Here is a 16,705-nt window from a genome sequence, read left to right on the forward strand (position 1 = left end):
ACTATTCTTTTTAAAGATCTAGGTCCCCACGGTTGTTTGTTGGGATCATTTGTTTGTTTTTTAAACAACCGGGTAAAAGCATGATGCGCTAACCAATTGAGCTATTTAGCCCACTACGTCCATCGAGGAATTTTTATAACTAAATACGGCGCACCGTCTCCTCAGCAGTTAGTGTGGTTCGATTTTTTCGCAGAATGTGTATGACGCGAAACCAAAGTAGCTGTTGAGGAGATTGTTGATTCGCAATTAATTCCCTGCCCAGAAATCCGAAGTAATTTTTACTATTTACAAAATTGTAGCCTGTAAAAAACCGCTGTGTTTCATGATTTCTCCGAAAAACATCGACTTGGAGCGTCAAATTTCAGGATAGTAATGAGAAAAATAGTATCTATTATGTGGTACCAAAACCTCATCAACAATGAAAAATATCGGGGGGATGATGCTGTCGACCGGTTACGGACCTTTAAGCATACAATACATGATCATGCAGAATTTCAACAAAAGAAGAGATAAGGTTGAGATATTTTTGAGTGACCTTGTATATATTCGTCGGTGATATGAATGTAGGTACTTTTGATATGCAAGAGTTATTTTAATGACAGTAACCTGTTGAATGTCTAGTAGACTAGACGTCACAAGAAAAGCAGCTAACTGATTACAGCGACATTATTTGAATGTTTCTCTCTATGTCATGCACTGGGATGCACCATTCCTGTTTTAAATTTCTTTGACTCTGCTCTTGCAACAAATCTGAAATTTATGTAAAACGTGAAACGAAAATGGGATGTAAATTTCTGCTGTTTGCTTACTTCATTTTCTTGAAGTACGCGGAGGCCTCACACGATAACACTTTGCAAAGTAAGTCTTGCTATTATCTAAATCACCAAAAACAATTTCCACTGTATTCCAATCAGATACGTCCACTTTTGACTATTGACATGGTTAAGGATATCTAACCAATTCACCGTAGAAGTGATATCAATAGGTGAATACAAGTTATGAATATATCGCCCTGCACTTCAAGCAGGTTGAACTCATCACCTGTGTAAGTCTGCAATCATAGATTGGCAACAATACCGCTCTTTTCAAAGATACTAGGCCTAATCTTACAAGTGCGAGTGATCAGCATGTTATGAATGTTCTATAGAATTATGATCCAGGTCTTTATCCCGGTTCTTTAACATCTATGGTTCAATGCAGCGGTACCGCGTGAACGTATTAGTACAGTGCGATATATTCCAAAATGGTATTCATCTGTTACTACGGTAGTTATTACCTGTTGACAATTATGTTATCTGCAATCATATGGGTCGAATTTTGCACTTTGAATATTATAAACTATTATCTAATTGCAATTCGTGTCATTGTATGTTGTATGCATAATCAATATCAAAAAACATTCACATTAAATTAATTTTGACTACTCATAAAATTTCTAATCAATATTCATATCTTGGTATAAATTGTTCCTCTAGTATTTCCAACGTTGCTTTTAGATTAAATTAAAGTAATAATAAAACAACTCTATTTCTTTCAAGACTCTGTCGGCAAAATTCTACTCAATATGTAAATGAATGAACATTAAATATAAATGCGTAATTTAATGAGTAAAATGTTGAGAAATTTATAACTATGGATCTCCGAAAAGTTATTTGATAAATTCATTAAGGTAAAAATCGCAAGCCATTATTAATGAGGTAAAGTGTTGAGAAATTTAACTACGGGTCTCCGAAAAGTTATTTGATAAATTCATTAAGGTAAACTTCGCTAGCCATTATTGGGGGAGGGGGGATTATTGTATCATTATGATAGGTCTGACACCAATTTAAACATTGTGTTATCACAAGTTCATAGTCATTTAGGCTCACGTTCTTATAAACAGATTACTTGGAAAGCGTTTCGATACCTTTTGATATATAAGCTTAGCAATCGGGGAAGTAGAGTGTTCATCAGGTGGTAAAGGACCGTTCACAAACACTTGTATAAAGGGGGGGCTGATGCAAAAAAAAATTATCGCGAAAAATTTTCGGGCCCCCTTTACAGACCTCGAAAATTTCAGGGCCCCCTTTTGACATGAAAATTATCGGTCAACCCCATAGAAAAGCATATAAACTCAATTTTCCCAGAAAAATTTGTGGCCATTTTTTCAGGGCCCCCCTTAGGAGGGTCAAAAATTTTCAGGTCCCCCTTTTTGCATCAGGCCCCCCTTTACAAGTGTTTGTGAACGGTCACTAAAAGATGTTACTGTAAGTATCTCAAGTCCCGTCCACTACCCTCAAACTATTCAGCCTATATAAAATTGTAAATTCATACGTAGGCCTAGTGGTATAATTTAAATTAGAAGAATTTTTTGACTTCAACACTACTTAACATTTGATCGCTTACCGGGAGCGCTTTCACAGTTCCAACTGCATCCTCAGCCGGATGTTAATGGCTCTGATGATTTATGGCTTGTTGACAACCTTCGATGACGTCACACTGGAAGAAGATGACGTCAAAGATGTTGTCCTCGTCCCCCTGGTGGTCTTGGGTATGAGTAGGTTGTCCCAAACTGGATCTAAATCCAGTCCAGTGTCTAGGACCCTTCTGGAAAATTCTTTGGGTTCTTTTTCCAGCACATTTACGTTTTCCCAGTCTATTTGATGGGTGTTTTTACTCAACAATTATTTTACACCATCCCCGACACACACCAATTAGTATTTAGCCCGTGCGGTCTATGCAGACTCCGTCCAGACCAGTCTTGGAATTTTGCGAAAAATATTCTATATTAAATGTCAAGTCTGTATTTTGTAGAATATCTTCAATTCCCTAAAACAGCGATCAAAATTGAAAAATGCTTGGCTTACTATGAAGACTTATGGTTGCGCAAATATGAGACAAACAGTATCAAATGTCAAAGGTCAATCACAGAGGGTCAGAAGTTTAAAATTATCCGATGTCTCTAAAAGATACGATCATAATCCTCATGAAAGAGAATACTATAGGGTACTTGATATGAATGAATGTTACTTACTAAACTATAGCCTAATAATTACGCTTACTTTACCGCTGTAACCGATATTACAGTGCAACGGCACATAAATGCCCAAAACTGCAGTTTTTTACAGATTGACACGTAATTTAAAATATAGATTAAAGTGAAAGATGCCACTTACATCATTTTTGCTGGACCATAAAAAGGAACAGCCTATATTAGTGTATTAATGGACATATCTCGAAATGCCACTAAGGTATGACCATTATGTCAAATGATAGAGAAAAAATAAAGAATATAATAACAATATTTTCACACCGGGGTGGCACTCATAATAAGCCATGGGTCAATATTCATATGGGTCATTGTCATATCTCAAAATGCCAAGAAGTTATGTGCCCTTAAAGTTAAAACCATATTATAACATTTTCAAACAAAATAGATTAGCATTTATTTGCCATAAAATGTTAGCTTTTACTGTCAGATATATCCCTTTTATTTTTGAGCCGAACAACTACGGCAAAGCAAAGAAAATTGAATTTACTACCGGCGCACATGTCGCCAATACGTACCACTCCTTCGGTCATGTTGTGGTACGACCCTTTGTTGTGTATATCACCGTCCCGCACGCCGTGTACGTACTGTATGTTATGAACATCGTGTATGCGTTCGACTAATAATTCCATCGTAATAATAAAGCGCCAAATCCATCGTTTTATTCAAAATCTCGGATTTTGACAAAACTACAGCACATAGAGTCTTGATTTTTGCAGGGTATATTGGTTTAATAAAATACAATTTAATCAAAAAAAAAAAGGAATTTTAAAAATTCAGTGAGGGCGTCTTCCTCAGCAAATGTTATAATATGGCTTTAAGTAGAATGCATTTACATTTACCAGAATGCATCATGCCAATTCGACATTCAAAATAATCCGTATACGTGGATTCACAGCTGTTGTTTTCAACCTGGAACCTGATGTGATTAAGATTGGATTTATGGATCTAAGGATATGATGACTTTATAAACATTGCTAGTATCTAGTGGCACAGCAGAGGCACCCCCAAATAACAAAAAGAGAACATTCGGGAGGCAAACAGAGGAAAGGAAAAGAAACGGTGAACACAAAAGACAAGGAACAAAACGCGCAGAAAATGGTCCGGTGAATCTTATTGGCTGTCCGTTTCTCACCAAAATTTACCTCGACCATGGGCAAAATAGGAAAAATATAGTATATACCCCACCGATATTAGCGGACGAAAATTATGCAGCGCGGAAACTTGTCTTTGCCCCTCCCTACTAAACCGGGAGGATTTTTTATTTTGCCCACTGACCAAGGATGCTGGCTACGCCCAGTAAAAAAGGAAAAGGAACGAAGCTCGATCTCGGAGGTCGCCGTGTGATTTTTGGATGCCGTTTCCCACCAACATTGACCATGGGACAAAATAAGGAAAACATATTTTTGGTCTGTATTAAATACCCCACCGATAATAACGGGATAAAAATATGCTGCACGGAAATATGTTGCCCCTCCCTACCAAAAATGGGAAATATTTTTTTAAATTTTGCCAACTGACCCAGAATGCTGGTTACGCCCTTGTTATTAACGCCGACTAAATCTCACACATTCCTCAAAAGATGATTTGTTCTTGTAAGAATCTTTTCAGTTCATGTTGCGTTGTATTATCTAATGTACACAATTATAAGTACCAATCTCATACACTTTTTGTAAATTCTCACCTCTATAGCTCTGTTGACATGTAATGCGATAGACTCATTTGATTCGGTAAATGATTTCCAAGTCTTATGATGAAGGAGATACGATATGGACTTTGGTACCAAAATGTGGCAAATTTCACCAGGGAGACTGAAAGTGGTGTTAGTTTTATGATTGGATCTTTCTGCCTCAAGTTACATGTAAATTAGCTAATTAACATAAAATGTCAAATATCGTCCAAAGTATATCGACCTTGGTACCAAAATGTAGCAAATTTCACAATAAAGACTGAATAGCCCTTCTGCCTCAAGCTATATGCAAATGAGCTGATTAGCAACATGAGACAATTGCATGCATGATTTGGTCATGCGACCCCGGCATGCGACTCTACGTCCGGGGGTACTCAAGTTTGGTTTTGGTAGGGACGTGCCGCTGAGATTTTAGAAGTAGACCCATAAATATACCAATTTTTCAAGAAATTTGGACCCATTGATATACCAAAAGTCAAAATTTTCGGCCGAATTTACCCAAAATTGTCTTAGTTTTTACAAATTTTCCCAAAATTTTGGGAAAATTTTGAAAATTTTGGCTAGATTAAGGAAAAATTGGGCTGTTTTCCGAAAAAATTGAGAAAAATTTTGAAAAAAGGACCCATTCATATACCAAAATAGGCTTTGAAAAAGGGGTCATTGATATACCAGAAGGCTGAAAATGCTACCCATGTTTGCGGCACGTCTCCGTATGGTCATTTGTACTGAGTACCCCCCGGGCTCTACGTTGGTCGGTGAGGATGTACATAGATAATGGGTCAAAGGTCATGAAGCGGTCGTCGTGACACATGTTACACTGTGTAATACACAGTGGTCTACCCGGCTAGGGTTTATATCTCAAATCTAGTTATTCTTGTCTTATTCCTCTCTTTTTCGTTCTTCTTTTTATTCGATGGGTTGGCTAAATAATTGGCTCTAATTATTGATTCAGATATTTCGAGGCTTGAGAGCCAGAAAGCTCACAAAGGATTCTTTGTGAGTTAAGGCTTTTTGGTTCCCAACCCTCAAATTGAATCTATGCTTTGTGTACTTGTAGAGGAATGTTTTTCCAAAATTCAAATTACATTGTTCTTGTTGTCCTTTTTTTTTTTTCTTTTTTTTTTCTTTTCTTTTTGATGTTGTTGTTTAAATTTCCTAAATCTACTTAATTTTACAAAACCTGTTTAAATTGCTCAGTAAGTGTTGACCATAGTTCATATATTTGTAAAATTTCCATATATGCAGATAAAACTGCAGAGTGATCTGCTTGCTACTTTTTGAAAGGTTCAAACAGTGCATAGCCTGGATTTACAAGTACAAAAATTTCATAATTTGTTCTTTAATTATTATTTTTGAACAGGTTTTTGCACTTTGCGCATTTTCCAGTCTGATGGACAATTATTATAATTCATTGTACTTAAACGTTTATATTTTAAGGATGTTTACAACAAGCAATAGTTAACTTCAAGCTCAACTCTAGTATGTTTTCTTTACCACGGATAAACAAATCGATCTACGTTGTTGGAGACTAAATAATAATGGCCTATAATAATAAAACTATAATAATATCAATACATTTTCGCGGTTTGTTTACCATTAATATTTTGGATTTTTGGTTAGTAGATCAGAACGCCAACAGAACTACCAACACCAACAATACGATAATAATTCTAGGTTAATACATGCGTATCACTTGTTGGGTGTGAAATTGTACAAAATTATTTTGTACAATTTCTTGAGCAACAAGTGATATGCATTTATTAACCTATTTCATACACGAGAAAAAAATCCCGTGATTTTTGCCCATGTATAGCAAAATTGTCACTAACAATTTGGAAAATGCTGGGAAATATAAATACAACCCGCAAGTAAAATGAACGCGTCCGAAAGCAGTGCGCGTACTTCGCGGAGTGCGTGCCCGTGCAAGTGTACAACATCTATGCACGGCTAGTAATTTACTAACGGAGGCTCTGATTGGTTCTCACTATCTAGGAGTGTATGAACAACATTTAGATAACTAAGGGGTCCATGGGTTCAATCAACGACGCCCCTTATGTCTTAACTGGAATGTGGAGGATACAAAATCTACCATTGAATAGGCACAATGGTAGATTTTGTATCCAGTCCTGCATCTGGGGTCCACAATATTAATCAATATTTTGATCGTGTATGGGCCGCATTATTGGGGACTCTAGATGCAGGAGTGGATACAAAATATATCGCTGTGCGTGCTCATTGGTAGATTTTATATCCACTCTTGTATCTAGGGTCTTTGATATTGATCAATAAGATTGAACGTGTATGGTCCGCATAAGGCAGGGTCTTTTGTCCTGAGGTGTGAATAATAGCTCACTTGAAGAAAAAAAGGAGACATTTTGATATAGTCGCTTACAAGCTCTTACACATGCCCTTATTTTTATTAACCATTGATACACGTGTCCCGAGTTAAAGCGACAAGGTGCTGTTGGCGCAGTAACCAATCAGACATTCGTGTTTGAAGTAAATTTGAACAAGAAATCCAATCGATTTTTCTAAAGTTGCCGTTGCAGTTGAAGTGAATGTTCAAACTTCATTTCACAAACTTTCTAATAGCACCATGCCCTCCCTTTCAATACAGTGCTAACATTGAGGCTAAAACTTTTATTCTCATCACTCACCCATGCGCTCCAAATTAACAATTGAATAAACCGCGCTATATACGGGCACATAGCTTGGTTACGCATATTTGTTAAAGCATTATTATATTGTGACTGCGTGATCGCTTTTGATTTGCAAATTTTGAAAAGGCACCAACTTTCATAATACTGACATAGTATTGGGACCCGTCATGAGTACGGGTACGGGGACGGGTCTCAGACCATGGGTACGGGTATGGGTACGGGTACGGGTCCCAGGCCATGGGTACGGGTACGGGTACGGGTCCGAAGCCATGAGTACGGGTATCGGGTCCGGGTCCGAACCCAAAATAGGGTGCGGTACGGGTACGGGTCCGGAGCCATGAGTACGGGTAATGGGTACGGAAATTGGGACTCGAGTACGGCACGGGTACGGGTCTCAGTATGGGTACGGGTACGAGCCATGGGTACGGGTACAGATATTGGGACTAGAAGCATTGTATGAGTCCCATTATGGGTACATGTGTATAAACAAAGCTATTGTTATTGATTATTGACATTAATTTATTGGCTATTATACCTTGCTGTAAATACACTCTTTGATGTCATTTATACCACAACGAATGAATTAAACTACATTTCGCACCAACAGAATTAGAGAAATTAATTTTGTCATAAGCATATACAACATTTTAATGTATTGTGTGTGCCATGAGTTGCTGAGACATTTCTATTTGCTAAGACTAAAACTGGTTTTGTGGAATTAATCAAGTACAAAAAGAGATTGGTGATGATTTTGGGATGCAAAAATCATGCAAACTATGTCTGTGTATTGACACACAGACTGTACAATACAACATTTAGCAGTGATATAGCATTCAAGTTATTATTCACCTCAAAACATCAACTGGATTTCAAATTTGATCCAAAATCTGTAGACTTAATTGTCAATATCAAATTTAGTGAAGCCTTTCATGCACATCCACACATCCCAGCACACATCCACCAGATTATCCATTAGCTTAGTATAATTATTATCATTAATAATTAATTATAATTATAATTATTATGCACATCTGGATAATTATTAATATTGTGCCTGTAAACATGGTATGGTAAAGGAACTGTGTATCATTTGACTCAAATGCACACACTGCCCAAGTAAATGTGGTGGGAAAATGTAGTTTTTATGTGTGCACTTATGCTAGGGGAGTGTATTTGGATGGAGAATATTAAAATGATGAATAAAATAATGCTATAATAATGATATCAAAACATGATAACTTGAAATTCACCACAAACAACAATTTATTGAAATGTTTTACTTCCAATTTTTTTTTTTTTTTTTTTTTTTTCTGTATCAGTCAGAGTGTGAATGCTACATAAGTATACATGTATGAGTGGCATACAGTGTGCATAGGCTGTAGGCTGTCACAATCATGACAATGTAGGTATCTACCCTGTGTGTAGCATACATGTACATTTTGTCTTCCATGATTTTGTGTAGCCAGGACTAGATTTACCTTTTTCAGGGCCCTGGGCCAGGCTACAAATTAGGGCACTTGCTATCTGGATCCATGCATGTGTTACTCCTGTGATGTACCCTGTATAATTGTGTTTCATGAACTAGGGGAAGTTACCTTTATAATCATGCAATAATTTGTTTATTATGACATCATGGTAGAAAACCCAGATGAATGCAATAACAACATCATTTGTGAAGACTATTTATGTCAAGGGGAAAATCCCCTGAGACAGATTGTGAAATGGACATAATAGTGGGAAAAACCCACAGAAAGTGATGTAATGTGAAATGGCAATGTCTAATATTAGAACATTTGGAAAATCCCAGATAGAGGATAAAAGACAATGTTAATAATAATTCTAGGCAGACCTATATCGATGTGATTGTAATGTGAATGGATGTAGCTATAGCTCTTAAAATGAGAGTATTTAATGTTAACCAGTTAAAATCTGGATACTCAAGGAGTATTACTGAGTGTGGCCCTGGAGATCATGAGTTTCCTACAGTGCTATTTAAAACAGCCTCTGAGCGATGGAGATGGATGGATATTTTCACCGACAAGCTGGAAAAATGGTTATTTCAAAGCTACGAAAATGGACCAAAGTAAGACATAGGGTCTACTGGATTGTGAAGGACTTTATGGAAAAGGTTACAATTATTATCATCTGGATACAGATCTGACAGGCTGCAATAGCCTTTATTATTGTCACAGTTGATAGTGTTGATCTGGGCTAGCTAGCTAATATGCTTACAGTCCAATTCCTTCAAAGAAAGGAAATTGCAAACCAGAAATATATTGTATGTAGTCAAAGCACTACTATTTGCCAGTGTTGTCGGAGAAGATGTAGAATACGTCTAAGAACGTACGTCTTCCAAGAAAGGAAATAGATTCGTCTGTCGACTTGCTGAAGTCTGGTATTTTGATTCAACGCAACTGTCAATATAAGTGGGGACAACTGCATCGCAGTCCTGCTTCCTGAAGATATTGTGTGAAAGGTGGAAATAGCACCTAGTTTGGAGAAAGCAGCGCAAGGAGTTGAGTTTGGAGCAAGCAGCGCAAGGAGTTAAGTTTGGAGCAGAAAGCAACGCAAGGAGAAAGCAACGCCATTTTTGTGTGAGGATTTCATACTAAGGATATTTATAAACGCAAGTGATCACTGGACTTCGCTGATTTTCGCAGGACAAGTGAATAAGGATATATTACATCAGTCGTCCAGAACATTGGAGGAACTTTATGATCACCAAGAAGAAGAATGCTGGCTAAGTACTAAATAGATAAAAGAGGGATTATATTTGATTATTGTGTATGTGCATTGTTGTCATATATTGTACCAATAATAATGTGCTTTCAATTAAAGACTTAGATTTTGTTTAGCTTAAACAAACAGTGTATTTGTGTTGTGCATTCGTGTGAGTTCGGGTAAAAGGTGATTTTGGCCTTGAGTCAAGTACGACTCGTAACACTCCCCACCCAACCCCATCCATGTAACCTATTGTTTTGATTATGTCTATGATCAGAAGACTCAGTGCATGAGTGGAGTTAACAGGCTTGTGATAAGTGAGAGTAGATCTACTCTCACTTTCATACATGCATGTAGGCAGGCACTCTATGGTATGGTACCTGTACCCATGGTACCCGTGTCCACGGTACGGGTAACGGTCTTGGGCCATGAGTACGAAAGTACGGGTACGGGTCCCAGGCCATGAGTACGGGTACGGGTACGGGTCCCGGACCATGAGTACGGGTACGGGTACGGGTCCCAGGCCATGAGTACGGGTACGGGTACGGGTCCCAGTCCATGAGTACGGGTACGGGTACGGGTTCGAAGCCAAAATAGGGCATGAGTACGGGTACGGGTACGGGTCCGGGGCCATGGGTACGGGTACGGGTACGGTATGGAAATTGGGACTCGAGTACGGGTACGGGTACGAGTACGGGTACGGGTACTACAAGTCTATAGGTAGCAAATGCGGAGCTAACAAGATTTCTGCACACGATTAGCATGACTATAGCAATCTAATTGCTATAGCATGAGCAGGTAGAGAATTGGTGGCAGATTGCATAAATGAGGACTTTGTTGTGTTGTGTTTATTACCTGTAAATGATAGCGGGATTTAGTGAATATATGCAGCGAGGAAAATAACTCAAATGCTGCTCTGTAAATTATCGCCTTTCAAGATTCATGTCATGTCGAATTTCCGTCTAACTATAATTATAAGACCGCTCATAACATCAAAATAATAAAACTATTGAAATACACTGTATTGTTTCTGATACTTCGTTACACCCAAAAGTACAGTAACGGGCATAGCTTTGGCAGGTGATAATAATGTTTTATTTGGATTCCATTCTTACCATGTTTACTTACCAGCACGCACGCACTCCATGTGTGAACGCAAATTATATTCAACCCACTGATTGCTCTCTCGAACTCTTGTTTTGATCAGATGAGTGCCATTTCCTTACAGTTAGCAGCCTGGACAACCGATTCTTTAGAAATGCTTAGTCGCGCTGAAAGTCGATCGATACATGTTAAAATCAGCACAATTCAGAGATACACCTTTTGCTATGAAATTAATTTTCTCGGTCAAATATAAAGCAATATTTTTTTTTTTCTTCAGTAATGTCAGTTAAAAACTTGGTGCTTGGATATACATTTTTTTTACAAATCCTGGTGTTAAAATTAAGCATCAAATTGTGTCTTTTAGTGTGATATTTTTGATTTTTATAGGCTTTCAGTTCGCACGCCGAGCTTTTTACGGAATTCATTTTTAGCGCCTCAAACTAATATAGTTTGCTAAAGAAAGATATTTCCCACCTCTGTAAAGCACATCGTGTGGGTCTATATATTATAGTTTTGTTAGAATTTCCGTTTTTATTTTACCCTTTTTCCCTCCATACTCCGAAAATGTCTAACTCAAATGTTATCTCGAGAGCAACCAACAGAAATCGATATTTCCTTTGTTGTTTATCCAGGTCAATTTTCCATTGAAAGCAAATTGCCCGACCAGCGATTTGGTAGCCCAAATCCCCAATTGAGTGTTCTGGTTAAACATGATCAGTAGGAGCGCTATAGGCCTGGGAATTTCTTTGCTATATTGACGTTCTAGCAACACTGTAGCCATGCCGGTATTCCTATTAAACCCAGGGATATCGATCCACAATGCTAGTATATTAGCCTTAGATTTCACTCGTTGATTTTGAAAAATGGTCAGCCGGCAGTTAAAATAGTGAAATGAAAACGCAAATTCTGACAAAACTATGATATATCGCTCACGGTGATGTGCGTTAGAAAGTTTGGAAAAATCCTTCATTAGCGAACTGTCTTACTTTCTGAGTTTAAGCCTATCAAAATCGAAAATCTTACACTAAATGACTAAATTTCACGCCTAAGTTTAAGATCTCACACCACCAAATCAGAGTCCCATAGAGATATGTGCTAAATTTGCCTTAAGAAAACGTCATTTTTTCTTCACAGGAGCGACTCAGTTTTAAGCGACAGCTATGATGGTTGAAATCAGCCCTTGCCTGATCCCTCTGGCTGGGAAAAAATATAGGTTGACCGTCATTATTTTTTACGACTGGCCCTCAAAGTCTCACGATGTCTGGGAATTTCCTATTTTTCAGGCAAAACCATGCCGGTGTTTCTGTAAAGAAAAGGCTGCTTAAAATCATTAAAAGTTATTCGATCTCTCCCATCTGTGGTACACTTGCAGGAATTAATATTACTAATCATGACCAATCCAAATTTGGCTAAAATTATGCAAATTTCTGCTCATTTTAATGCTTAAATTCAGAATCAATGGGTTTTTCTGAGAAGTGAAATTCAAGGGCGCACAACCATATATACTATTTGGTGGTGTGAAATCTGAATGATGCAACATGTTTCTGATTATCCTTAATTTCAGACTATTTTAATCTAATTAACTTATTTTTAGCATAATTTGAGCAAGAAGCTGGTTAAAAATTTTTTCAAGCAGAATCATTGTGTCTGTGACATCTGCTATCTACTGAAGATAGCATTGTGATTACCATGTTAAAAAATCACCAAGGCTTAGGCTTTCAGCAATTTACAGTCAAGAGGGACAAGTGACCAGGCAGACACACAAAAACAAAGAAGAACATGACCACAATGTCTGAATTATAAGTGTTCAATTATATGGCCTATTAGTGAAATCTTAAGTCTACCCCCCCATAAGCTTACCTGATCCATGTACACATTTTATAAGCTCCAACCAGTGCCCTAGCCCATGTGCCACCATATACTGATGTCTTCTACATCTGGCACTGAGTCATTGCATACCATCATGATTGTAAACATTACCTGGGTTACCAGTAGTGAAATCATAAGCTTAGCCTACCCCCCCACCAACACACAAACCGTAAGCTTACCTGATCCAGGCGCCTATTTCATGAGTTCCGACCAGTACCCTAGCACCATACTGCAATGTCTTTTCTATCTGGCACTGAGTCATTGCATGCCATTGATGATGTAAGCTTACAAAATATTATGGTTACATTGCATGGGCCTAAGTCACTCTTCGAAATGGAATCTTTCACTCAAACACACATTTTGGGTCATAAACTCACCTTAGCACTGGTATTAGTAGCAAATGTTGCAGTTCTCTTCAATTTTAGCTTTTAATTACATAAATTCAGTCAATGCACTTCTTCGGTGAATCCAAACACGAATTAGGAACAGGGCTAACTTGCTCAATCAAAAGTTGAGACTCACACACACAGCTCCATGAATGATGCAACATGTTTCTGATTATCCTTAATTTCAGACTATTTTAATCTAATTAACTTATTTTTAGCATAATTTGAGCAAGAAGCTGGTTAAAAAATTTTTTCAAGCAGAATCATTGTGTTCTGTGACATCTGCTATCTACTGAAGATAGCATTGTGATTACCATGTTAAAAATTCACCAAGGCTTAGGCTTTCAGCAATTTACAGTCAAGAGGGACAAGTGACCAGGCAGACACACAAAAACAAAGAAGAACATGACCACAATGTCTGAATTATAAGTGTTCAATTATATGGCCTATTAGTGAAATCTTAAGTTTACCCCCCCATAAGCTTACCTGATCCATGTACACATTTTATAAGCTCCAACCAGTGCCCTAGCCCATGTGCCACCATATACTGATGTCTTCTACATCTGGCACTGAGTCATTGCATACCATCATGATTGTAAACATTACCTGGGTTACCAGTAGTGAAATCATAAGCTTAGCCTACCCCCCCACCAACACACAACCCGTAAGCTTACCTGATCCAGGCGCCTATTTCATGAGTTCCACCAGTACCCTAGCACCATACTGCAATGTCTTCTATCTGGCACTGAGTCATTGCATGCCATTGATGATGTAAGCTTACAAAATATTATGGTTACATTGCATGGGACTAACTAACTCTACGAAATGGAATCTTTCACTCAAACACACATTTTGGGTCATAAACTCACCTTAGCACTGGTATTAGTAGCAAATGTTGCAGTTCTCTTCAATTTTAGCTTTTAATTACATAAATTCAGTCAATGCACTTCTTGGTGAATCCAAACACTAATTAGGAACAGGGCTAACTTGCTCAATCAAAAGTTGAGACTCACACACACAGCTCCATGAATGATGCAACATGTTTCTGATTATCCTTAATTTCAGACTATTTTAATCTAATTAACTTATTTTTAGCATAATTTGAGCAAGAAGCTGGTTAAAAAATTTTTCAAGCAGAATCATTGTGTCTGCGACATCTGCTATCTACTGAAGATAGCATTGTGATTACCATGTTAAAAATTCACCAAGGCTTAGGCTTTCAGCAATTTACAGTCAAGAGGGACAAGTGACCAGGCAGACACACAAAAACAAAGAAGAACATGACCACAATGTCTGAATTATAAGTGTTCAATTATATGGCCTATTAGTGAAATCTTAAGTCTACCCCCCCATAAGCTTACCTGATCCATGTACACATTTTATAAGCTCCAACCAGTGCCCTAGCCCATGTGCCACCATATACTGATGTCTTCTACATCTGGCACTGAGTCATTGCATACCATCATGATTGTAAACATTACCTGGGTTACCAGTAGTGAAATCATAAGCTTAGCCTACCCCCACCAACACACAAACCGTAAGCTTACCTGATCCAGGCGCCTATTTCATGAGTTCCGACCAGTACCCTAGCACCATACTGCAATGTCTTCTATCTGGCACTGAGTCATTGCATGCCATTGATGATGTAAGCTTACAAAATATTATGGTTACATTGCATGGGCCTAAGTCACTCTACTGAAATGGAATCTTTCACTCAAACACACATTTTGGGTCATAAACTCACCTTAGCACTGGTATTAGTAGCAAATGTTGCAGTTCTCTTCAATTTTAGCTTTTAATTACATAAATTCAGTCAATGCACTTCTTCGGTGAATCCAAACACGAATTAGGAACAGGGCTAACTTGCTCAATCAAAAGTTGAGACTCACACACACAGCTCCATGAATGATGCAACATGTTTCTGATTATCCTTAATTTCAGACTATTTTAATCTAATTAACTTATTTTTAGCATAATTTGAGCAAGAAGCTGGTTAAAAATTTTTTCAAGCAGAATCATTGTGTTCAGGACATCTGCTATCTACTGAAGATAGCATTGTGATTACCATGTTAAAAATTCACCAAGGCTTAGGCTTTCAGCAATTTACAGTCAAGAGGGACAAGTGACCAGGCAGACACACAAAAACAAAGAAGAACATGACCACAATGTCTGAATTATAAGTGTTCAATTATATGGCCTATTAGTGAAATCTTAAGTCTACCCCCCCCCATAAGCTTACCTGATCCATGTACACATTTTATAAGCTCCAACCAGTGCCCTAGCCCATGTGCCACCATATACTGATGTCTTCTACATCTGGCACTGAGTCATTGCATACCATCATGATTGTAAACATTACCTGGGTTACCAGTAGTGAAATCATAAGCTTAGCCTACCCCCCCCACCAACACACAAACCGTAAGCTTACCTGATCCAGGCGCCTATTTCATGAGCTTCCCACCAGTACCCTAGCACCATACTGCAATGTCTCTCTATCTGGCACTGAGTCATTGCATGCCATTGATGATGTAAGCTTACAAAATATTATGGTTACATTGCATGGGCCTAAGTCACTCTACGAAATGGAATCTTTCACTCAAACACACATTTTGGGTCATAAACTCACCTTAGCACTGGTATTAGTAGCAAATGTTGCAGTTCTCTTCAATTTTAGCTTTTAATTACATAAATTCAGTCAATGCACTTCTTCGGTGAATCCAAACACTAATTAGGAACAGGGCTAACTTGCTCAATCAAAAGTTGAGACTCACACACACAGCTCCATTCAGATCTCACACCACCAAATCAGAGTCCCATAGAGATATGTGCTAAATTTGCCTTAAGAAAACGCCATTTTTTCTTCACAGGAGCGACTCAGTTTTAAGCGACAGCTATGATGGTTGAAATCAGCCCTTGCCTGATCCCTCTGGCTGGGAAAAATATAGGTTGACCGTCATTATTTTTTACGACTGGCCCTCAAAGTCTACGATGTCTGGGAATTTCCTATTTTTCAGGCAAAACCATGCCGGTGTTTCTGTAAAGAAAAGGCTGCTTAAAATCATTAAAAGTTATTCGATCTCTCCCATCTGTGGTACACTTGCAGGAATTAATATTACTAATCATGACCAATCCAAATTTGGCTAAAATTATGCAAATTTCTGCTCATTTTAATGCTTAAATTCAGAATCAATGGGTTTTTCTGAGAAGTGAAATTCAAGGGGGCACAACCATATATACTATTTGGTGG

The 16,705-nt window shown here is 37.9% G+C and overlaps 1 protein-coding gene across 2 annotated transcripts in view; it reads left to right on the forward strand.

The window, feature by feature from the left end:
• Positions 1-674: 674 nt before the first annotated feature.
• Positions 675-16,705, forward strand: part of LOC140141281 (uncharacterized) — a 106,979-nt gene continuing 90,948 nt past the window's right edge. The window contains exon 1 of one of the 2 annotated variants that reach the window (XM_072163095.1): positions 675-858. In XM_072163095.1, coding sequence (XP_072019196.1) covers positions 780-858 — 79 coding nt within the window. In that variant the 5' untranslated portion in view covers positions 675-779. The remainder of the gene's footprint in view (positions 859-16,705) is intronic. The other variant, XM_072163094.1, reaches the window with a different exon arrangement.

This window comes from Amphiura filiformis, chromosome 19 (genome assembly GCF_039555335.1).
Source record: "Amphiura filiformis chromosome 19, Afil_fr2py, whole genome shotgun sequence".
In the NCBI taxonomy this organism is placed as follows: Eukaryota; Metazoa; Echinodermata; class Ophiuroidea; order Amphilepidida; family Amphiuridae; genus Amphiura; species Amphiura filiformis.